This window comes from Lissotriton helveticus, chromosome 9, assembly GCF_964261635.1.
Source record: "Lissotriton helveticus chromosome 9, aLisHel1.1, whole genome shotgun sequence".
Classification (NCBI taxonomy): Eukaryota; Metazoa; Chordata; class Amphibia; order Caudata; family Salamandridae; genus Lissotriton; species Lissotriton helveticus.
Genome location: NC_136070.1, coordinates 564,945,067 through 564,968,155, shown reverse-complemented (window position 1 = coordinate 564,968,155; position 23,089 = coordinate 564,945,067). Strand labels below are relative to the sequence as shown.

The 23,089-nt window shown below is 47.5% G+C and overlaps 1 protein-coding gene across 2 annotated transcripts in view; it reads right to left on the bottom strand.

The window, feature by feature from the left end:
• The window catches only part of LOC144781570 (protein phosphatase 1 regulatory subunit 14A-like), a 230,867-nt gene that overhangs the window by 47,680 nt on the left and 160,098 nt on the right, over positions 1 to 23,089 (bottom strand). For both annotated transcript variants that reach the window (XM_078660480.1, XM_078660481.1), the window contains exons 2-3: positions 16,984 to 17,064; positions 11,151 to 11,183 (exon numbers count right to left, since the gene is read on the bottom strand). In XM_078660480.1, coding sequence (XP_078516606.1) covers positions 11,151 to 11,183; positions 16,984 to 17,064 — 114 coding nt within the window. The remainder of the gene's footprint in view (positions 1 to 11,150; positions 11,184 to 16,983; positions 17,065 to 23,089) is intronic.

Sequence of the window (23,089 nt, the reverse complement as noted above, 5' to 3'; positions counted from 1 at the left end):
GGACGTGGTGGTGGTGGTGGCTGTGGACGTGGTGGCCGTGGTGGACGTGGTGGCGGTGGTGGACATGGTGGTGGTGGTGGTGGTGGCTGTGGACATGGTGGTGGTGGCTGTGGTGGTGGTGGTGGCTGTGGACGTGGTGGTGGTGGCGGCTGTGGACGTGGTGGTGGTGGCGGCTGTGGACGTGGTGGTGGTGGCGGCTGTGGACGTGGTGGTGGTGGCGGCTGTGGACGTGGTGGTGGTGGCTGTGGACGTGGTGGTGGTGGTGGCTGTGGACGTGGTGGTGGTGGCGGCTGTGGACGTGGTGGTGGTGGCGGCTGTGGACGTGGTGGTGGTGGCGGCTGTGGACGTGGTGGTGGTGGCGGCTGTGGACGTGGTGGTGGTGGCGGCTGTGGACGTGGTGGTGGTGGCGGCTGTGGACGTGGTGGTGGTGGTGGCTGTTGACGTGGTGGTGGTGGTGGCTGTTGACATGGTGGTGGTGGTGGTGGTGGCGGTGGACGTGGTGGTGGTGGTGGCGGTGGACGTGGTGGTGGTGGCGGCTGTGGACGTGGTGGTGGTGGCGGCTGTGGACATGGTGGTGGTGGTGGCGGCTGTGGACATGGTGGTGGTGGTGGCGGCTGTGGACATGGTGGTGGTGGTGGCGGCTGTGGACATGGTGGTGGTGGTGGCGGCTGTGGACATGGTGGTGGTGGTGGTGGCGGCTGTGGACATGGTGGTGGTGGTGGTGGCGGCTGTGGACATGGTGGTGGTGGTGGTGGCGGCTGTGGACATGGTGGTGGTGGTGGCTGTGGACATGGTGGTGGTGGTGGCTGTGGACGTGGTGGTGGTGGCTGTGGTGGTGGTGGTGGCTGTGGATGTGGTGGTGGTGGCTGTGGACGTGATGGTGGCTGTGGACGTGGTGGTGGTGGTGGTGGCTGTGGTGGTGGTGGCTGTGGTGGCTGTGGACGTGGTGGTGGTGGTGGCTGTGGACGTGGTGGTGGTGGTGGTGGCTGTGGACGTGGTGGTGGTGGTGGTGGCTGTGGACGTGGTGGTGGTGGTGGCTGTGGACGTGGTGGTGGTGGTGGTGGCTGTGGACGTGGTGGTGGTGGTGGTGGCTGTGGACGTGGTGGTGGTGGTGGTGGCTGTGGACGTGGTGGTGGTGGTGGTGGCTGTTGACGTGGTGGTGGTGGTGGCTGTTGACGTGGTGGTGGCTGTTGACGTGGTGGTGGTGGTGGCTGTTGACGTGGTGGTGGTTGTGGACGTGGTGGTGGTGGCTGTGGACGTGGTGGTGGTGGCTGTGGACGTGGTGGTGGTGGCTGTGGACGTGGTGGTGGTGGTGGCTGTGGACGTGGTGGTGGTGGTGGCTGTGGACGTGGTGGTGGTGGTGGCTGTGGACGTGGTGGTGGTGGTGGCTGTGGACGTGGTGGTGGTGGTGGCTGTGGACGTGGTGGTGGTGGTGGCTGTGGACGTGGTGGTGGTGGTGGCTGTGGACGTGGTGGTGGTGGCGGCTGTGGACGTGGTGGTGGTGGTGGCTGTGGACGTGGTGGTGGTGGTGGCTGTGGACGTGGTGGTGGTGGTGGCTGTGGACGTGGTGGTGGTGGTGGCTGTGGACGTGGTGGTGGTGGCGGCTGTGGACGTGGTGGTGGTGGCGGCTGTGGACGTGGTGGTGGTGGCGGCTGTGGACGTGGTGGTGGTGGCGGCTGTGGACGTGGTGGTGGCGGCTGTGGACGTGGTGGTGGTGGCTGTGGACGTGGTGGTGGTGGCTGTGGACGTGGTGGTGGTGGCTGTGGACGTGGTGGTGGTGGCTGTGGACGTGGTGGTGGTGGCTGTGGACGTGGTGGTGGTGGTGGTGGTGGCTGTGGTGGTGGTGGCTGTGGTGGCTGTGGACGTGGTGGTGGTGGCTGTGGACGTGGTGGTGGTGGTGGCTGTTGACGTGGTGGTGGTGGTGGCTATGGACGTGGTGGCTGTGGACGTGGTGGTGGCGGCTGTGGACGTGGTGGTGGTGGCTGTGGACGTGGTGGTGGCGGCTGTGGACGTGGTGGTGGCGGCTGTGGACGTGGTGGTGGTGGCTGTGGACGTGGTGGTGGTGGCTGTGGACGTGGTGGTGGTGGTGGCTGTGGACGTGGTGGTGGTGGCTGTGGACGTGGTGGTGGTGGCTGTGGACGTGGTGGTGGTGGCTGTGGACGTGGTGGCTGTGGTGGCTGTGGACGTGGTGGTGGTGGCTGTGGACGTGGTGGTGGTGGTGGCTGTTGACGTGGTGGTGGTGGTGGCTATGGACGTGGTGGTGGTGGTGGCTATGGACGTGGTGGCTGTGGACGTGGTGGTGGTGGTGGCTGTGGACGTGGTGGCCGTGGTGGACGTGGTGGCGGTGGTGGACGTGGTGGACGTGGTGGTGGTGGCGGCTGTGGACGTGGTGGTGGTGGCGGCTGTGGACGTGGTGGTGGTGGCGGCTGTGGACGTGGTGGTGGTGGCGGCTGTGGACGTGGTGGTGGTGGTGGCTGTGGACGTGGTGGTGGTGGTGGCTGTGGACGTGGTGGTGGTGGTGGCTGTGGACGTGGTGGTGGTGGTGGCTGTTGACGTGGTGGTGGCTGTTGACGTGGTGGTGGTGGCTATGGACGTGGTGGTGGTGGTGGCTATGGACGTGGTGGCTGTGGACGTGGTGGTGGTGGTGGCTGTGGACGTGGTGGCCGTGGTGGACGTGGTGGCCGTGGTGGACGTGGTGGACGTGGTGGTGGTGGCGGCTGTGGACGTGGTGGTGGTGGTGGCTGTGGACGTGGTGGTGGTGGCTGTGGACGTGGTGGTGGTGGCTGTTGACGTGGTGGTGGTGGCTGTTGACGTGGTGGTGGTGGTGGCTGTTGACGTGGTGGTGGTGGTGGCTGTTGACGTGGTGGTGGTGGTGGCTGTTGACGTGGTGGTGGTGGTGGCTGTGGACGTGGTGGTGGTGGCTGTGGACGTGGTGGTGGTGGCTGTGGACGTGGTGGTGGTGGTGGCTGTGGACATGGTGGTGGTGGTGGCTGTGGACGTGGTGGTGGTGGCTGTGGTGGTGGTGGTGGCTGTGGATGTGGTGGTGGTGGCTGTGGACGTGATGGTGGCTGTGGACGTGGTGGTGGTGGTGGTGGCTGTGGACGTGGTGGTGGTGGTGGCTGTGGACGTGGTGGTGGTGGTGGCTGTGGACGTGGTGGTGGTGGTGGCTGTGGACGTGGTGGTGGTGGTGGCTGTGGACGTGGTGGTGGTGGTGGCTGTGGACGTGGTGGTGGTGGTGGCTGTGGACGTGGTGGTGGTGGTGGCTGTGGACGTGGTGGTGGTGGTGGCTGTGGACGTGGTGGTGGTGGTGGCTGTGGACGTGGTGGTGGTGGTGGCTGTGGACGTGGTGGTGGTGGCTGTGGACGTGGTGGTGGTGGCTGTGGACGTGGTGGTGGTGGCTGTGGACGTGGTGGTGGTGGCTGTGGACGTGGTGGTGGTGGCTGTGGACGTGGTGGTGGTGGCTGTGGACGTGGTGGTGGCTGTGGACGTGGTGGTGGTGGCGGTGGCTGTGGACGTGGTGGTGGTGGCTGTGGACGTGGTGGTGGTGGCTGTGGACGTGGTGGTGGTGGCTGTGGACGTGGTGGTGGTGGCTGTGGACGTGGTGGTGGTGGCTGTGGACGTGGTGGTGGTGGCTGTGGTGGCTGTGGACGTGGTGGTGGTGGCTGTGGACGTGGTGGTGGTGGTGGTTGTGGACGTGGTGGTGGTGGTGGTTGTGGACGTGGTGGTGGTGGCTGTGGACGTGGTGGTGGTGGCTGTGGACGTGGTGGTGGTGGCTGTGGACGTGGTGGTGGTGGCCGTGGCCGTGGCGGTGGTGGCCGTGGCCGTGGCGGTGGTGGTGGTGGCTGTGGACGTGGTGGCGGTGGTGGCTGTGGACGTGGTGGCTGTGGACGTGGTGGCGGTGGTGGCTGTGGACGTGGTGGCGGTGGCGGCTGTGGACGTGGTGGCGGTGGCGGCTGTGGACGTGGTGGCGGTGGCGGCTGTGGACGTGGTGGCGGTGGCGGCTGTGGACGTGGTGGCGGCTGTGGACGTGGTGGTGGTGGTGGTGGTGGCTGTGGACGTGGTGGTGGTGGCTGTGGACGTGGTGGTGGCTGTGGACGTGGTGGTGGTGGTGGCTGTGGACGTGGTGGTGGTGGTGGCTGTGGACGTGGTGGTGGTGGTGGTGGTGGCTGTGGACGTGGTGGTGGTGGCGGCTGTGGACGTGGTGGTGGTGGTGGCTGTGGTGGTGGTGGTGGTGGTGGCTGTGGACATGGTGGTGGTGGTGGTGGTGGTGGCTGTGGACATGGTGGTGGTGGTGGTGGCTGTGGACGTGGTGGTGGTGGCTGTGGACGTGGTGGTGGTGGCTGTGGACGTGGTGGTGGTGGCTGTGGACGTGGTGGTGGTGGCTGTGGACGTGGTGGTGGTGGCTGTGGACGTGGTGGTGGTGGCTGTGGACGTGGTGGTGGTGGCTGTGGACGTGGTGGTGGTGGCTGTGGACGTGGTGGTGGTGGCTGTGGACGTGGTGGTGGTGGCCGTGGACGTGGTGGTGGTGGCCGTGGACGTGGTGGTGGTGGCCGTGGACGTGGTGGCCGTGGACGTGGACGTGGTGGCCGTGGACGTGGTGGTGGTGGCCGTGGACGTGGTGGTGGTGGCCGTGGACGTGGTGGTGGTGGCCGTGGACGTGGTGGTGGTGGCCGTGGTGGTGGTGGTGGTGGCCGTGGTGGTGGTGGTGGTGGCCGTGGACGTGGTGGTGGCTGTGGACGTGGTGGCGGTGGCGGCTGTGGACGTGGTGGCGGTGGCGGCTGTGGACGTGGTGGCGGCTGTGGACGTGGTGGTGGTGGCGGCTGTGGACGTGGTGGTGGTGGCGGCTGTGGACGTGGTGGTGGTGGCGGCGGCTGTGGACGTGGTGGTGGTGGCGGCTGTGGACGTGGTGGTGGTGGCGGCTGTGGACGTGGTGGTGGTGGCGGCTGTGGACGTGGTGGTGGTGGCGGCTGTGGACGTGGTGGTGGTGGCGGCTGTGGACGTGGTGGTGGTGGCGGCTGTGGACGTCGTGGTGGTGGTGGCTGTGGACGTCGTGGTGGTGGTGGCTGTGGTGGCTGTGGTGGTGGTGGTGGCTGTGGACGTCGTGGTGGTGGTGGTGGTGGCTGTGGACGTGGTGGTGGTGGTGGCTGTGGACGTGGTGGTGGTGGCGGCTGTGGACGTGGTGGTGGTGGCTGTGGACGTGGTGGTGGTGGTGGCTGTGGACGTGGTGGTGGTGGCGGGCATGGTGGTGGTGGCGGGCATGGTGGTGGTGGCGGGCATGGTGGTGGTGGCGGGCATGGTGGTGGTGGCGGGCATGGTGGTGGTGGCGGGCATGGTGGTGGTGGCGGGCATGGTGGTGGTGGCGGGCATGGTGGTGGTGGCGGGCATGGTGGTGGTGGCGGGCATGGTGGTGGTGGCGGGCATGGTGGTGGTGGCGGGCATGGTGGTGGTGGCGGGCATGGTGGTGGTGGCGGGCATGGTGGTGGTGGCGGGCATGGTGGTGGTGGTGGCGGGCATGGTGGTGGTGGTGGCGGGCATGGTGGTGGTGGTGGTGGCGGGCATGGTGGTGGTGGTGGTGGCGGGCATGGTGGTGGTGGTGGCGGGCATGGTGGTGGTGGTGGTGGCCGACATGGTGGTGGTGGACATGGTTAAAGACATTAGATCTGGCATGTTAAGGAAACACCCTCAGAGTGAGTGTGAGTGTGTGTACACGTACAATGGCTGAAAGGCAGTAGCTTTTGGGGCCAAAGCCTTTTGATGCCTCTGTTCCCTCTCCACTTCTGGCCACACACCGCGCGCATGCAGACGAACTGTGCCTCCTAAGTGTATTGAGGTTGAACAGCGTTCGGGTAGCAGGCAACTTGACAGGCAGGAAGGCACTTCACCAGTTCAAACGGCGGGCCTCGACAAACATGTGAGTGTTTTTATATTTCTGTAAACCGTATCCTGCTAAAATATATAGCTTCAAAATGTATTTGTGCTACAGAAGGCAAACACTTAACTATTGGGTGGGTTCTTGTATGCTGTAGCAGTATGGGTGGGCGAGAAACAAGTAATGTTACCTCTATCAGTTGGTGAATGAGCCCAATAAAAAAAGTGAATTCTGCCGGTCACCGAAGTCTAACCTTCTTTCAAGAATTAAGCAGGAAGAAGAAACCTTAGAAATCATAATGTAATACCAATTTAGTAAATGAGTTGTAAAGTCTGAAACTGGGATCAATCCCTGCTTGGCCAAAATGTATAAAGGCAAATACTTTACTTTTATTAAGGGCTACTGTAAATACTTCAGGATGGGTGCTGTACAAAAACCTGTTGCGTGTTTGAATTAATAGCTCAAAAAGTTGCTCCAAATATACCATAACATGTGTATTTGTAAAGCGCACGTTCACCCAGAGGCATCTTGGCGCTGAACAACATTTATTGTTACCCAACTCAATGGTTCTCATTTGATCGACCTCAGTTGGATGAAAGGCTGAGTGGACCTGTCGGGATTTTAACCTGTGACCATGAGGTCAAACACAGGCCCCTGCAGAGGATGCATTAGTCCACTGAGCCACCAGACCCAGTTTAAGAATCTAGGCCACGTTTATTTCAATTTTATATATACATGACAACTGACTTGCTTCTTAGTTTACTAATAGCACTGTCAGCCGGGAGGCGGAAGGAATGTTTCTTGCATCGGGTTTCAAAACCCATACTTTTGATAAATACTTTTCAAACAATCTGGCATATTAGGGTGAAAAACGTTTGTCTTAAAAGTTTTTCCAGCCATCACAAACCCTTTCAGTAACTTTGACACACGTTTCAGCACTCCGACAACTGCCACTGCTGATTAATATATAGTGAGAAATGGTTCAAGCCAATTAGCAGGCTGGTAATCATAGTTAGGCCCTGATCTTTTCCCTCCCACACTAACTTTGTGAAAGTATGTAGTCCAGGCCAGTAATTGATGAACACTTCTCACGATTGTGCACAGTATGTGCAGTGTCCACAGCTTCCACGTTAGTGATGGTGCCCTGTTCCTAGATAGGAGTGCATACATTTTTCTTTATGTTGCTCTGCTTTAATGTTGCATTATTTCAAAGTGATTTTGTTGTGTTGTACTGTTTTGGGAACCTGCAGGACGTTAAGTGAATTTCTTTAACATGATATCTTTGAGATAGTGCTTTATTTTCAAACACCACAGCTAAGTAATAGAAAGAGGCAAACCCATCCCATTGTTTCCAAGTTGTGCTATCTCAAAATAAATTACTACATTAAAAGAAAATCTCCAGTTAAACTCACTATGTTTTGCATGTGCATAAAAGAGGCAATTGGAGTATTTGTTTGGTATGTACTTGTTTGTGTATTTTTTGTGAGTTACTATTTAAATCTTACAAATTGCTTGGGGGTCCCCAGCTTCCAGTAGTGATTCAGTGGGGGTCCTCAGGAGTACAAATATTAAGAACCACTGCTCTACAGGGTGGGGCAGGGTAAGTAATGCACGCAGTGTAAACTGCAGTGCACATGCAACAGCACTAGCCGTCTGAGCCTGCCCCCCATGGACGCTACTGAAGCAGCCTGCAAGCAACTAACTTAAGTCCCGTCTCCTTCCATGTCTCCCCAGGCAAAAAGCCTTCCTCTATTCATTAAAATGTTTCCATTACGCTGCGGCCACATAGCCAGAGATTCACATTTGGTACTAATGCTCATATTACCACTGCCTTGCAAGTAAAAGTACAAATCGTGTACATTGAAAATTGTGAGCGGATAAAATGGCTTATTAAAAAAAAAAATGCACCAACAAAAGGACATAAAAAAGCACCAGAAATAAAACGAGTGCAGACGGGTGCTGCTTTTAACTTGCAAAGATTTACAGAGTGTCCAATTCTTTGCATTTGCGAAGCTTGCAGTTTCCCCATTTCAATACCGCAAAGTTGGTCTCTGTACAGTGTGATCATTTTTACTGCATAGCAATATATTTCTTCACATTCAACAAAGCTAGCCAAGATGAAAAATGTGTCAGAAAAGATCTGCAAAAGGTAAACTTTCAATGTGTAATAGCATTGCAGAGGGGAAGATACAGGCCACAATCTAAGGTTTAGCTATTGCTTAATTTTGTGGTACTCCTGGCTTACTCTTGAATTCTGTGAGCAAAGCAGGAGCAAGTCTACTTTATGTCTACAATTCAAGAGTAAGATAGGAGTACTATATGTGTAAGTCTCACCCATTTCCAGCAAATCTTTTGTGAATTGGCTCATGGATTCACAAAAGGTTTGCTACGAGTAAGTATGGCGTGTTCTTGCAGTACTCCTGGATTGCTTCTGAATGTCATAACTAAACCAGGAAAACTCCTGGCTTAGTCTTGGAATTCAGCCCCTACATCCCATTCCCTGGTCCCAACTTAACATCTTCTACTACATCAGAACCCATTGCCTCTAATTCCCCCTGAAACCCTACCCACCCTGCAAAGGCTGACCTGGTCCTGCACCCATTTATCGCCTCCTAATAGCTGTGTTGAATTGAAGCAGATGAATCCACAGAAGGGAGGCTCCACATGCTGTTTTGGACCAGGTAATTCCCAGTTCACGTGTTAATTTCACATTCTTCTTGGGACCAGTACTCAGAACAGCAGGATATACAGTCTGGAATCGATCTTTCTGGCTAGACGGTTTCCTGGCACCTCAATCCAAACCACTTGAAAGTAGGAGCGTAATGTTTCCTTTGATTTAAACCCTTTCATTTTCACTGCACTATTTTTGGTGAAATATTGCATTGGCTTCTCGTGCGTGCCTACCCGATGACCCTTAACTGCTGCATTTTCTGCTTTTATAACCATAGTGAGAAATACCACTTTAGCATTCAAAAGAGATTACAAAATATTTTAATCTTGAAGAGAAATATTAGTGGATCTGTTTTAGCAGGAAGAAACTCAAAATAGACAAAGTAAGATGAGATGATATAGAAAATCTGTTTAAGCAGGAAGAAACTCAAAATAGACAAAGTAAGATGAGATGATATAGAAAATCTAAGTGTTTCCTCAATTTATGGTACCATGCCCACCTCCGGCTCGAGAATAGTAACAAGCTATTTGCCTATACTATTCTGGTTTCAAAGAGGTTTTTAAAGCCTACAATCAAGATCTTGATTCTAAATTATTCCCCCCCTTTAAAGAATATGGTATCTATCTACCTACCTGGGGTGGAAAAGTCCTGCCTGTTTAAAGATGTATACCTATTAAAGATTTTTTGTCATAGGTGAGTAGGTGAGCACAGATCATGTGGGTGTGTCATGACATAGGCCTTTCTCACTGAAAGCGGTCTTGTTGGAATTGTAGGGGCACCCAAAGTGCTATAGTCAGTGGTGGAAGGCTACCGCCTTCAAAAGGAGTTGAGCAGCACAAGGGCAGTGGTGGCCGCATACTGTGTAGTGATCAGTAACAGTGAACAAGTCCTTTTAACCCAGTGTCATTGGAGTGAGGCCTACAGGCTCAGTTTTTTTTTTTAAAGTTCAGTGTGCTTGACTAACCCTTAGCCTACTTCAGGTAGATGTGCAGTGCTTCGCAGGAGTAGGGACTCTGGGATAGATGTGTGTGAGATGTGTGTGTGCACCTAGGTGGAGTACAGTATAGGGATTTTTGTATGCTGCTGCCTGCTGTACCTGTTATTGTTTTAACAGACACTTTGAAATATTTGCACCTTCATGCACAAACCAAAGGGCCAAAGTCTGATTAAACTAGTTTGATTTTTGTATGCTGCCGTGCTTGTTATTGTTTGACCAGTCACTGAAATATTTGCACGTTTATGCACAACCCAAAGGGGGGGTTGTTTGACCAAACTGGCTTAATTTCTGCATTCTGCTGTGCTTGTTATTACCATGCACTTTGTAAGTGTTTTCACCTTTATGCAAGAAGAAAGGGGGATTGCTTTACAAAACACGCTTAAGTTTTGTAGATTGCTGGATTGATGATTGTTTTATTATGCACTTTGAAAGTATTTGCACCTTTCCTTTGCTTCATCAGCTACAGTTAGTATAGACTCTTGTCATTGGGTACTTGCTGATATGAGGTGTTATGTTGGTGTTTGCACTGGTCTATAACATGTGCACCTTAAATCTTGTAATTAGCATGGTTTACAATACAGAAATGATAAATACAGACAAACATCTGCATCAGTGTTGTGAAGCATCCCAGCAGTTTATCCTCAGCCTTGTTTGCCTGCCTGTTTTTGTCCTGCTTACTAATAAGGCCATGATGGTAGAAATTTAAATTGCTTCCTCAGTTCATTTTAAATGCTATAGAGCGGTTATTATCATGCACAACCCCTGACAGACGCAAGTGTGTGGCATGCACATAATTCACACCAGTTTATTTCCCTTGGAGCTGGCAGGCTACAGAGTTAAATCTTGTGTACTACTTTTGTATATTGTCAGTCAAGTCTGAAATTGCAGGAGTGGGATGGTCTATAAAAGTTACAAATTATTTTCCATCAATGTCATTTCTAATTCTACCTTATGAAGTTTTCCTTTGTTTTTCAGCGATAGTCAGTTCCTGAGACAATAGGACCGCTCCTTGCTATTGTTCTGATTTCTGTCTCCGTTAAATAAAATGCTCTTAGCATATAAGCTACGCCATTTGTAACATTGTCAAGAGTGTTTCTCACTTTCTTATTAGAACTTTGAGCATGAGAATATAAACGCCTTTTATTAAATGTTGGAGGTTTCAATTCAAAATATACCAGATTTTTTGGCTGCGTGGCAAAGTGGTAGGTGGTGGGTCCCCTCCATGTACTTTGCAGGGGCCCCCCTCATGTTTCGTTACGCCACTGCTGGAAAGATAATTCAGGAATCTGGTTTATGGAAATTTATAGTGTGAGTTGAAATGCACCAGTCCCTTATCAAGACATGCATCATGTCTTGAGTCAGAGCTGATCATTGCCCTATGCTCGGCCCTGGGCTCAAAAAGGCAGCCATTGAAAGTGAAACACAGCAGTGATTGCCAGCTGCAAGTCACTGTTGATAAGAGGCAAAGTTTCCACATTTGCTGCAAGGACATCTTGGATATGAAGGGACCTGTAACAGCTAAAGCATAGTGAAAGTGTGCAACAAGTTCAACTCCAATCAATCACAATATTTCAGGACAAAGTCTTAACCAGAGAAGCAATTCAGCCACTTACCTCTGTGTTGTTGCTGCAGGACTCCAAGATTACCTGAAATAATAAAAATCATTAGAGGTGGTAGGACAGAAGGCTTTCGTTCAATATTCGAACACTACGGTCTGGCTATCAGAAGTATTTAATGAATTGTGACAAGTAACATTGTGCCATACCAAGATTTACAATAAAATATGAAACTGCAGTAGTACAACTCGAATAGTTACTAAGCGAATAACTAAAGCTTTGACTTTCAGAGGGCAAACGTGGATCCTGTTTTACTGAGGCCTCATTCAGGGAACTAATACAGTCTTTAAGCTACATTTATGAATTGTCAAAGGGTTTTCTGTGGTCATCTCCACCACTTTAGGAGGGTGCAGAGGCAGTCAAGAAAGAGGTACAGCTGCCTGTAAAAAACCTAACTAAAGCCAATAATGGTCCAGTATGAAGACCACGAGGCAACCCAGCATGGGCCAAATCTAGAACAAGCATTGGCATAGCCAATATGTCTCGCTTTTGGGACCTTATAAGTATTTAGTTATGCAGCACAATATCCTGGATGCAACAACAATAACTGTTGCATGGTTAAACACTTATAAGGTCCCAAAGGCAAGACCTATTGGCTATGCCAATGCTTGTTGTGCATGAACATAGTGCTAGGTGAGTGTGTAAGAAACCGCAAAAGGGCTGCAACTTAAAGAATGCGTCCATCCTCTGTGCAGCATGCTGCTACCAGTGCGTTTCACACCACTAAAGGTAGGCAAGTGAAAAGGCATTAAAAAGGCAACTCACAGCCAATATTCCCTACATCCTTTATGCAGTGCCGTATCCCTACAGATCCGCATAATTCTGAAGTTGCTCGAACGTTGCATTATTAAAGGGTCAATGTGCAAAACATCGAGTGTTGCCTCCGGGTACTTGTTTCAAAACCAGAAGGGTGGCGGGGGGCTCCATTCAAGCTTACGCAATCGGAAGGCTGAAATGTTAGTTTCACAAGCGAAGTTACACTGCAAGGGACTAAACCAATGGCAAAACAGCAACTGCCTGCTATAGCAATCGATACCTTAAAACTTCACACAAGGGAGGGGTAAAGGGTAACTGGGAATAGCTGGTTACACATACATATGCCAGAGGACGCCGCTCAAACCCATCCTGCCCAGGATTTCCAAACAAAGGCTACAATTACGAAAGCTTTGGGGGCTTCTTAAATACTTGGACATCTGGCAATTCCACTTTAAAAACGAGAGGAAGTGGGTGAAACTCAAGTTGCAGTGTTACTCTCACAGTATGTAGCCACAAGGGACTGTGTGTTGGCGTCACTTGTTGCTCGCACTCGATGGCTTTGTGCTGGGGTGTATAGTGTTAAAGCGTGCTCTGACACCGAAGTCTGGCCGTAGCATACAATACTAAAAGATAAGGTGGCCATAAAGCGTGCAACCTAAGCAAACAGTAACATGAGCTAGGTCCATGGAACCAATGAAAACAGGAACAAGCACCAGAAAATGTCTGTCTGAGGTGGCATTGGTTTAGTTGGAAGTGAATTGCTCCTTGAAGAGTTCACATCCGATGCTCCGAAGTTAAGAATAACAAGCGAACGAGGAGAGAGGGAGAGAAGGGGGGGAGAAGGGAGGTGGTTAGTGAGAGCAGACAGTAAGAGGGACAGTTGATGTTGCACCAAGAATATTGTGCTGCATAACTAAATACTCATAAGGTCCCAAAGTCGTGACCTATTGGCTATGCCAATGCTTGTTATATTTTGTCTTTATACAAAGTGTTACGTTCAAAGATATAAAGGCTGTGAAGAATATCGGTCTCCCAATATGCAATTAGATAAGCGCTTCTCCTTAAATTATTTTTCTTTAGGCCACTGAAAAGCTTATTAGAGCCTGCATGAATTTATTCCTAGAGGGAATTAAAAATGAAGGCGTTGGGCTATTTTTCAGCTACTGATAGGGCTACTTCAAATCCGAAAAGTAGCTCAACATAAGCAATAAAATAAAGACATATTTGATGAGTTGGAACTTCAGTGGCGGCTTTATCCCACTAATTAAAAGCACAGATCTAGCCGTATTTCCACTTTGATTTTTTTTTTGTAAACTGTTTTTATTGCAGAGTCATGGAGTATACAAACAATCGTTCCGACAGGTTAGCCTCTGGCATCTGCTGTCCACAGATCATAATGGAAACATCAAACAGCCATTCAGCCCACAACCCGGAGGTCGGGCGGCGTCAGCCATAAAATGCCATGGACATTAGGAAGAGGTGGAAAAGAAAACACATGGAAAAGCAATCATTTGTAGTCGGTAGAATGGTCTATCATCCGCATTTCTATGTCCTCTCAATCATCCTTCTTAACAGAACAGTTATAATCTTAAAGGAATCCCCAACTCCCCCTCCCGCCTCCCCCCGCACTGCTGTTGGTGTGGGCCTTGTTCAAGCATAAACATCCATAGTCCGAAAAGAAACAGAGGTCAAAATGCATTCCCAATTGTGCCTCACGGAACTTCTTATGATGATGGTCCCTCACCCTATTCCTCATCTGCAACCGTATTTCCACTTTGATGTTGCTTATGCAGTAATAAATATTTGAGTTATAAACATTCATTCTAGACTGAATGGTAATAGTATTATATATATTTTTTATTTGTTTATCTACTTCATAATATTATTGTCATTATGAGAGAAGGGTTTTAAAGGTACGAGTAACTACTCTAAAATGATGTTGCTGTGTGCATGACACCTATTTTACTTAGGGGGGATGGCATTCATTTCACAAAAGTTAAAGTCACCGTAAATATTTCTATTCAAACTTGCATAGCACCATGTGTGTCTTGTTATGGTACTGCAGCCTGTGGTGCTGTGGATGCGAACACCTGCATGTATATCAGATAAACTTGAACCTTTCCAGTAGTTGAGTTTGGTCCCCCATCCAGCTTTATTGGGCATTTGGGCCAACGCTCTTGATGGTTAATTAATATAATATGACAAAGACTTACACAGATATGCCAAGACAATTTTAGGAAGCATGTTTCACAAAACAATGCTTGGAAAACGCTGCCAAAAACATAATTCCTAAAATGATTCAGCATTGATTAAATACACTAAAAACTCTTACTTAAGTTCGGCATAGCTTCCATTTAAAATACATGAGCAACGCTTTACGACCTAAATTTGCCTACCTCCAAGATATAGTCATATGGCTTTCTCTTTTAAAGAGTCGTGAAAGGGTTTCCAAACAGTTTGATGGCAAGCATCACCACTCTTAAACTTGCAAACAATGTGTTACTAAGGCAATAGAACGATCTGGCCTTTAGGGGGGAATCTTCTATTTATCATACGTGAATTAAGCGGAAGAACAAATGTATTTTAGGGATGGTTGATTTGAAAAAAAAAATGTTTGCAGGTGCAAAAATATTTAACTGCGTATACAAATACAAAAATGTGTCTACATGATTATTAGACAACTAGACAGGACTGAGTGAAGGCAGCAAAGCAGCTGCCCCCCCCCCCCCCATTAGAGCAGGCTTCAGCCCAGACATGCATTAAAAAAATAATTTCTGCAAAGCGACAATCTAAAATGGAATAAATTACCATTTTCTAGGCAGACTCTTTAAGGCATGTCAATGGATGTGCCTTTCCCGACACTTGGGAAGAACTCATGTGGCCTTCTGGCCCGAGCAGGCTCCTGACTCTCTGATGTGCCAATAGCACATGTCAAAAGAATGGGCAAGTGAGACCTGCTTTAGTTTAGAATGGTAACAGAGTTACACCAGGCTGTGCAGCACTAGCCGTGGCCTATAGGCCCCCTTTGTGTACCGGGTCCTCAATTACAGTGGCTTATCTGTTAGTAGTGTACCAGTTACGAGGGTGCAGGGGTCTGAGGGGCATCTGCAAACCAGTTACGTTTGTCTTTTGTTTTTCAGCTGGGAGAAATTGGAACTCATTTCCCTTACTTTTACCAGGGCCCATTGCACATTAGATATGGGAGTGTTGCTGTACGCATAGTAACTTTGAACACACAGGTTTGTGATAATCACATTAGTGCCTTTTGCTCTTATGTATCAGTTCCTCAATACAGGCAGGGTTGTGAAATGTGGTCTTAATAAATAGGGAGCAGTGGTTACTAGACAAAGATTACCCTATTCGATATAAAACACAGCACCACTAAAAAATGTGCTGTAAAGAGAAGTTTATGTTTACACTGAAACAAGTCAGGTACTTGAGTTTACAGATGCTGCAAAATAGTCAAACTCGATTATTTTTATTTTTGACGTGCAATACAATGTTTTATAATTGTCCTTTGTTGTAGCAGGAAAAAGAATCAGGTCTCTGAAGTAAATCCCGTAGAACTTTTAAATATTCATAGAAAAGTGATTTAAAATCATGAAAACAGGAACAAGCACCAGAAAAGGTCTAGTGTCCGAGGCGGCATTAGCTTTGTCGGAAGTGAATTGCTCCTTGAAGAATTCACATCAGATGCTTCCAAAGTTCAGAACAACAAGCTAACGAGGAGGGAGAGGGAGGAGGGAGAAGGGAGGAGGGAGGTAGTGAGAGCAGACAGCAAGGGGGGGGTGGAGGAGCATGATTCACACGCTGGAAAGCTTAATGAGCCATGACAGAAAGGCAGATGGCGGCTGCGCGCGTGCACGCTCACGTGCATGCCAGCTTTAGCCCACCAAAAGCCTCTGGTGGTACTTTTAAAAGTCACTTACTAAAGGTCTCGAAGATTCAGCATGCGCAGACTCAGGTGAGACCTAAAAAGGATTTGTCTCTTCAAAGTGGATTTGTCTCTTCAAAGTGTTTTGCATAAGAGGCCATTTTAAAGCCAGCATCGGGACAACTAGTAAGCTTCGCACACTTAAAAAGCATTTTACACATGCAAGACAGATGGCGTAAAACAGGGTTCGGAATCCTGGGGCCACATGTATCAAATAAGCATTTTGCAAATAGCGATTCGGTAAAAATTGCTATTTGGTGATCACAAAATGCTAAGTATGTAAGGAATCACCAAAGATTCAGCGATTCAATATTACCAAATAGCGATTTGGTAAATAGCAAATCTTTTAGGTAATTACTCAATTTTTTCGTAGGTGCGAATGGTTTTGCATTAGCTAATTGGAGATGTTTTAATTGGCAATAACAAATTATATAATGCAAAGCCAAGTGTGCCCGGGGGCCTAAGCCCCCTCCTGTGAAGCACCACCAAAAAAATAAATGTACACATGTAAAAGCGCACAATGCCGTTGGGGCATGTGTGCGCTACATGGCACTTTGAAAAAAGCACAAAACGGCATTTTTCAAAGTTTGCACATGGTTACCATTGACTTGAAGTCTATGGTAACTGCATTTTCCTAAATGCACAGTTTGCATTTGGAAAATGCTTCATACATGTGCTAAGGGAATTGCTATTTGAGATTCCTTATTTGTACTTGCAATTTTAGGTAATTGCTCTTTTTTGCGATTACCTATAATTGAGACTACAAAGCTTTTCATGCATCATGAAAGGCTATTTTGCTTTCGCAAAGGCTAATATTACCGAATCGCAGCGTTTACGAATGCAAAAAAACAAAACATTCATACATATGGCCCTTGGTCATGTGCAGTAATTCAAAGGAATAGCCACTATCTTACACTGTAGAGCTTCTTTATGAACATAAGGTTCCACACAGAAACTCGAAATTTCTGTGAATGTGCCATCTAACAACGTCCATTAACTTTACACCCCTCTTCCCCATTTCACCTTTTAAGTAAAACCAAAACAGTCTCTAATGTTGTGACTTTTGTATCTTTGGTTTTATGTAATGGTTTTCAGTAACCAACAATAAAATATCATTCAGTCTCTAAATCAGTTTCTTACCTTGAGTTTTCTGCGCCTCTCCTCATTACTTTCAAGGTCCAATAGATCATCAATATTTACTTCATCAGGCATCTCCGATTCCTGTGACAAAGAAACATGGTCATAAAACATTAATATACCCGTATCAGATCATGTATCTATACACTATCCTTAGGCTCAAGGATGAGAACGGTTTCTACACATACAATATTAAACTGCAGACTCAAATTGCTTGATTTAATATTTCTATTTTCCGGGATTTATATAATGTATGGCTTCCCCTGAACGGGCCTCCCAGTGCTGAAAAAGACCTCCGCTTTGGTGAAATATATCTATAGGTTCCTAAAACAGGTACGTTTTCAATAGGCAGAAATTACCTTTAGGAAACTAATATTAAGAGCAAAAATTGAAAGGAGGTTCCACCATCCCTTACTCTTACTAATAAAGAATTACATCACTGAAAGAACTCTATGGAAGGTTCAATACCAGTCATTTCTAACATTTTCTTATACACCTGGAGATTAGAAGAACCTGCTAGTTTGCAACATCCCATAACGTCCGCTACAAGCAGGCCGACATTTTCATACTGAAACCCACCAAGCAGAGCAAGGTATATTACAATCTAGTTAAGGCAGATTTGATGCTCTAATATAGCCTATGAGACAAACCGGAAAAAAACAAATTCCCGATTCAAGCATTGCTGGTCTTGGCAACAAAAACACTGCAGAGACTAGATTCACCATAACAGAGGAAGGTCCCGCAAAGAAACTTCAGGCGGGGAAAACCCCATACATAGAGTGCCTACGCCAACATGTTTGTAAGTCACAACACTCACGTTTACAATTGTTCACTATTTTCCATAGAAAATAGGTACATTATTTATCTTGATAGTGCACTTATGATAAATTTCCCATTTCATTCTTCAACTAAATTCTTTAAAAAAAAGTCTTTGGGCCTACCCACAAGTGTTTACACTAACCTATATAAAACAAGTCACATTATTTCATCACCTTTTATGGCTCATGACTGACTTCACATTTATATATATATATTTTTTAATATCTTCATTTGCATTTTCTATCGACTAGACAAGAGTGAGGAAAATCTTGCATGTACAATTAGGGCTTCTATTCAAGTTATACAATCCAGAATGCAGTTCAGGTAATATTTTAACATTTTTGGTTTAAATGTGATTACATTTCACCCACCTAGCATATCGATATTATGTTACATTCAGCTCCTAGTTTACTCATTGTGTCTATGAGGAGACCGGAATAGTGCTGTTTCGTAGGTATCTTAATCTATAATAATCAAACATAACATTGTGAAGAGGCTAATTGTTTAATACTTTACAATCATATTATCCTTATTTGAATATATTTTCACTGTTTCTGTACTGGTGACGTAGGTTGGTGTCAAAATAATAGCAATCTCCAGTAAATACTCGAGGAGTACTAAAGAGGGTCTATATCGACTTTGTACTGCACATGGGCGATGACCTCTGTTCTTTGTCCAGAAAGCAGTCGGTCATAACAGTAGCACCGCCAAATCAGATGGCCCCACAACACAGGCATTGGGAGTGACCAGAGGTTCAGACCTGGATGTCAGCCAGAGTGATGTGTATCAAAAGGTCACCCCAGGGCCCCGGCACTGCTCTTGGATTCTTATTAGCACCATTTCCTTCCGAGATGTGCCCAGGCCCCTTCCTAGTAACCATTCTCTGAATCAAAGAACACCCTTTGAAGTGTACAAAGAGCATGGCTCTCCCTTCCTCCACCGTGTCCCTCAGTTTACAGGAATGCAGCAATACACAAATCTGTCTGGGGGATCCTTTACCTCTCTAGCCATGTTCCTCCATTCAGCTGCGGGTCTCCGGACAACGAACCAAGAGTCTTCCCTGTTTTGTGCCATTCACAGGCACACAAACACCCAGTACATGCATATAATACACTAACCGCACAGCACTACATTATCCTGTATTGCACAGTTCAAAGGCACGCATACACCCATCACATGCCTACCACACTCAGTGCACAGCACTACACAAAATAGATGCAGGTCAAGGATGTGCTCAACATAGCAGCAGTACTTTAAATGCGTCTCTTTAGGCCTCAGGATCTAGACAAAGGGTTTTTAGTCAGGTAGAGAAAGGGCGCACAGCTAATAGTTGGCGCTCGGTATGGGTCCGTTCAAGTGAGATGTGAGGTGCAAAGAGGTGGAGGGGATAAGCCCTATAACCCCCCCCAATTTCAGTAATAGCCTGAGCCACCACTGTATGAACTACAAGACAAATCACCTATGCACACTTGTGTATACAGTAGTTTTGTATAAGTGGACATAGAAAGCAAAGGACACAAAGCCTATCAAACAAATAATTTCAAATAACACAAAATGATAAAAAAATCTTGTCCTTGGAGTAGGTTGATTCAACAGTGGTGTCTTTAATGTTCGAAAGAAACTAGCCGACACGCGTTTCGTCACACAGGGGACAGTTTCCCGCGACTCCTCAGGGCTAGAAATACAAAGTGTTGTTGCAGAAGTCGCTCGGTCGGTGATGATTCCGACCAGACAGGGCCCAGGACTTGTAGGTGGGCAATGGTGGTCGTTCTCAATCTTCCAGGATCCAAAGATGCTGGAGAAAGGGTATTGGACGGGTATAAAGGACACTCCAGATGGAGGGATAGATAATCCGGAATGTTTAGTAAAAGCTCGCTGTTATTCAAATAGCTGATTTAGAAAGATAACGATAAGGAACGAATTTCTAGTTAAGTCTGTAAATGGCAGATGGGTGCATATGGTCATGGTTCCTCGTACCGTGATCTTTAGGCCTCACTCCAGTGTCTGATAAAAATGACCTGCTCGCTCCTACGGATCACTACACGGTATGCTTACACCAGCGTGCTTGTGCTGCTTAGTTCCTGGTAAAAGCAGTAGCCTTTCATCACTATGAGGGTACCACTTGGGGCGCCCCTCCCATAAAAAAAAAAAACAGACCACAGTTGGTGAACAGGTCTATGTCTTGGCATACGGGTATAATCAGTGTTCGCACACAAAAAGAAAAAAAATCTCCCACTTCCCGTCTCAAAATGTTGGCATGTACGGAAATGTGCAGACTTTGCCTGGTGCAATTTGCCAATACCAGGTCACATTGAGGCACCCGCAATTTTACTGCTGTGTGTTCAGAGCAGCAACCTTCAAGAGGTCTCTTGCTTTAATTTCCTGAAAGGACCAACAAATACTTCATTTAGAAGACCATCGGCACTCTTGTTCTAGTCCCATTATGGCTGTGGGCTAGCTGGAGTTTTAACATGTTTAGGTCATCGAAGAAATGCAGACATTCAACTTTCAACTTCATAAGTACTTGAGCTAAACTAGGATTTCAAGGCAGGTTTTTGTATTTTTTCAAGCCGTTTGTAAGAAATATGAATGCACAGTAAGAATATCAGATACATCTAGATTAGTAAATACACTAACATTTATACAGCATTTACTAAGCAGCCTTTATTACTACACAAACCCCTTTTTAGCTACCCTACAGTAATGAGATTGAGAAAAAAAGCAAGGTTCTACACTTATGCCTACTAGTTCATGAAGCTTTCATACTGGTTCCTAACTCCTTGAGCTTGATTATAAAGAATATAACTTGTGGGCATGAAATCAACATAAGCATCACTGCAGTAACCCACTGAGAGTTCTGCATACAATACAAATCAGCGACCTGAAAGTTACTTGGGCCTGCAACAGGCACATTAACCCACTATCCTATTTTACGACGAGTCAAACTTTCAACTACACTGCACACAGATTTCTCCAGCAAGTACATCAACTACTAGGTTTATTCGTGTTCTTAGAGCCTGGAAATTGCTGGTTACAAAAAATCTTTGCAATAGTTGTCTTAACATGAAAGATCTTTTAAAATGCAGTCCGTTTTGAGCACTTCGGTAACAAATGACAAGGTTTTCTATCCCGTATTTTCTAGTTTCTAAATTCTTAGTGGCAGTGTTGAACAATAAACGTGCAAGTTAAGTGCCTGATTTTGCTCATAACTCCACCCCTTATGACTCCACCCTTCCTTCTGCCATCTATTGAGCCCCAATTTATGGAATCCCAGAGTCATGTTTTCCATCAACAGGACTGTGGTGAACTAAGAAAAAACAGTGCAGTTACAAACCTTGACACTAAGGACTGCTGAAAAGAGACAATTCGTCATGAATGTCTGGCTAATACTGAATGTCTCAATTTATCAGATGAATACATACACCCATCAACAGAAGTGTTGCAGTTAAACTTTGCAAAGGGGCTGCCATTGCGGGTAACGTGTGTGGCACTTTTTTTTAAACTTTTATGTGTTTGAACTAGAAGCAACATGCATATTGGTTGAAACCTGCAAATTATGTAGAAGTCGGTCGATTATGTGGCAGGTGGGTTACATCTGTAATTATGCTGTAAACAGTGTGGCAACAGAATCCCATAATTCTAATGGTTCAGTGAATAGCAGGTGAGGTGTCTGGTTTTCAGTTACAAAAACAGGGTTATTTTATTTGGGCATTTGTAAGGGATAGAGTTCACTGTAAAAAAAAAAAGCTCGGTTGTGTTTGTTGTGCGGGTTTGGTGAGTTCATGTTGTGTTTCTTTGGCGTTTAAGTTACACTGCTTTCAGAATGGTGAAGCAGAGCATTTCATGTACAAGTCTGTTTTCATGCCTTCGGTCTAAGAAGAGTAAGATGTGGCGTAACAGCCAGAGCTGCCACTTTTGGATGAGGGTAACCAGGTTCTAGTCTCGGCATAGGCTCAACATCCTGTGATTCTGGGCAAAACACAATCTCCCCGTGCCTACCAAAAGTGAATGTGTCCTTGTGTAATGTAACTGGCGCTCACATTAAGTGCTCCAATACCTTTGGGTCGAGTTTGCGCTATATAAAACTGCAAAGAAAAAAAAGAATTCCAGCTACAGGGCGGAATGTGGAGGAAGCAGCAGTCACTCAATATGAAGTTGAGCCCAATGTCAACAAGACATTTTACTCGCTCATTTCCTTTGATAAGGCCGAGGCTGCTGGGAGGGTTTCCTGGTCCAGAACATTTCTTGTCAGCAGTTTTCCTGGACATCCAGTTTCCTGCATTAATCAGCAGAAAAGAAACAGGCAGACATGTGCCACCACTTATACTCACTGTGCTGACTTCCCTCTACCAGGACCAATGCCAGTACCGAGGTACAATTATGGTAAGAACACAGTGGGGGGGAAAACTAGGCGATTAGAAATGCTTTGTAATGGAATTGGATTTAGAATAGTTTTTTTTAATCAAACTTCTGCTCTCGAAGGCACAAACTGCACAGGTGAAATGTTCATACCAACATAATACATGTGATTTATTGGGGAAAAGGGAAAACTGGCCATAGTTATCTTTCTGAGAAGGGGAAAAACCCAAGAAACCGAGTTTTCTGGGAAAGGTGTATCAAGTGTTAAACATTTGGAGTAAGAAAAGTTGTTTCCAAAACAAAGTAACCAAACCAGTAGCAACAAATACACAGTACTGTTGGGAAGATTAGTGATAGCATTGTGGTATTGGGTTTGTCACATTCAAGACCTGGCAAAACCAACAGGTTTATCTTTGGAATGGTGGTATAGGTGCTGGTCATGTGATACTGGCTGCGATGGTATTAGTGGAGGCAATGTAGTATTGGAACTGGGGGTGGTAGTACTGGTGCACTAATGGTAGTTTTGGTGGTGGAACTAGCCGGTGTGATTAGCGGTGGTATAGATAGTTTCGTGGTGGGCCTATTGGTGGTGATTAAGCCAGTGCATCAGTATGTGCAGTGGTGAAGGTGCTATTGGTGTTGATATTTGAGGCGAATCTATATGTAATTGATTAGGTTATTGATGGTGGTACTGGTGGTCTTTCTATTTTTGCTGTAGTGTTGGTGATACTTGTGATGTGTGTATTGGGGATGTGTGGCACAAGTGTTGGAGGTGTTAGTGTGACTGATGGTGTTCGTGGTATTGGAGGTTCTCATCAAGTACCCACATAATAATGTGTACTTCTAATGTATGTACCTCGTAATTGCTTTTGGTTTATCTATCAAACTTCGTATGATTTTATTGCAAAATCGATTAAGTACAAAAAAAGTG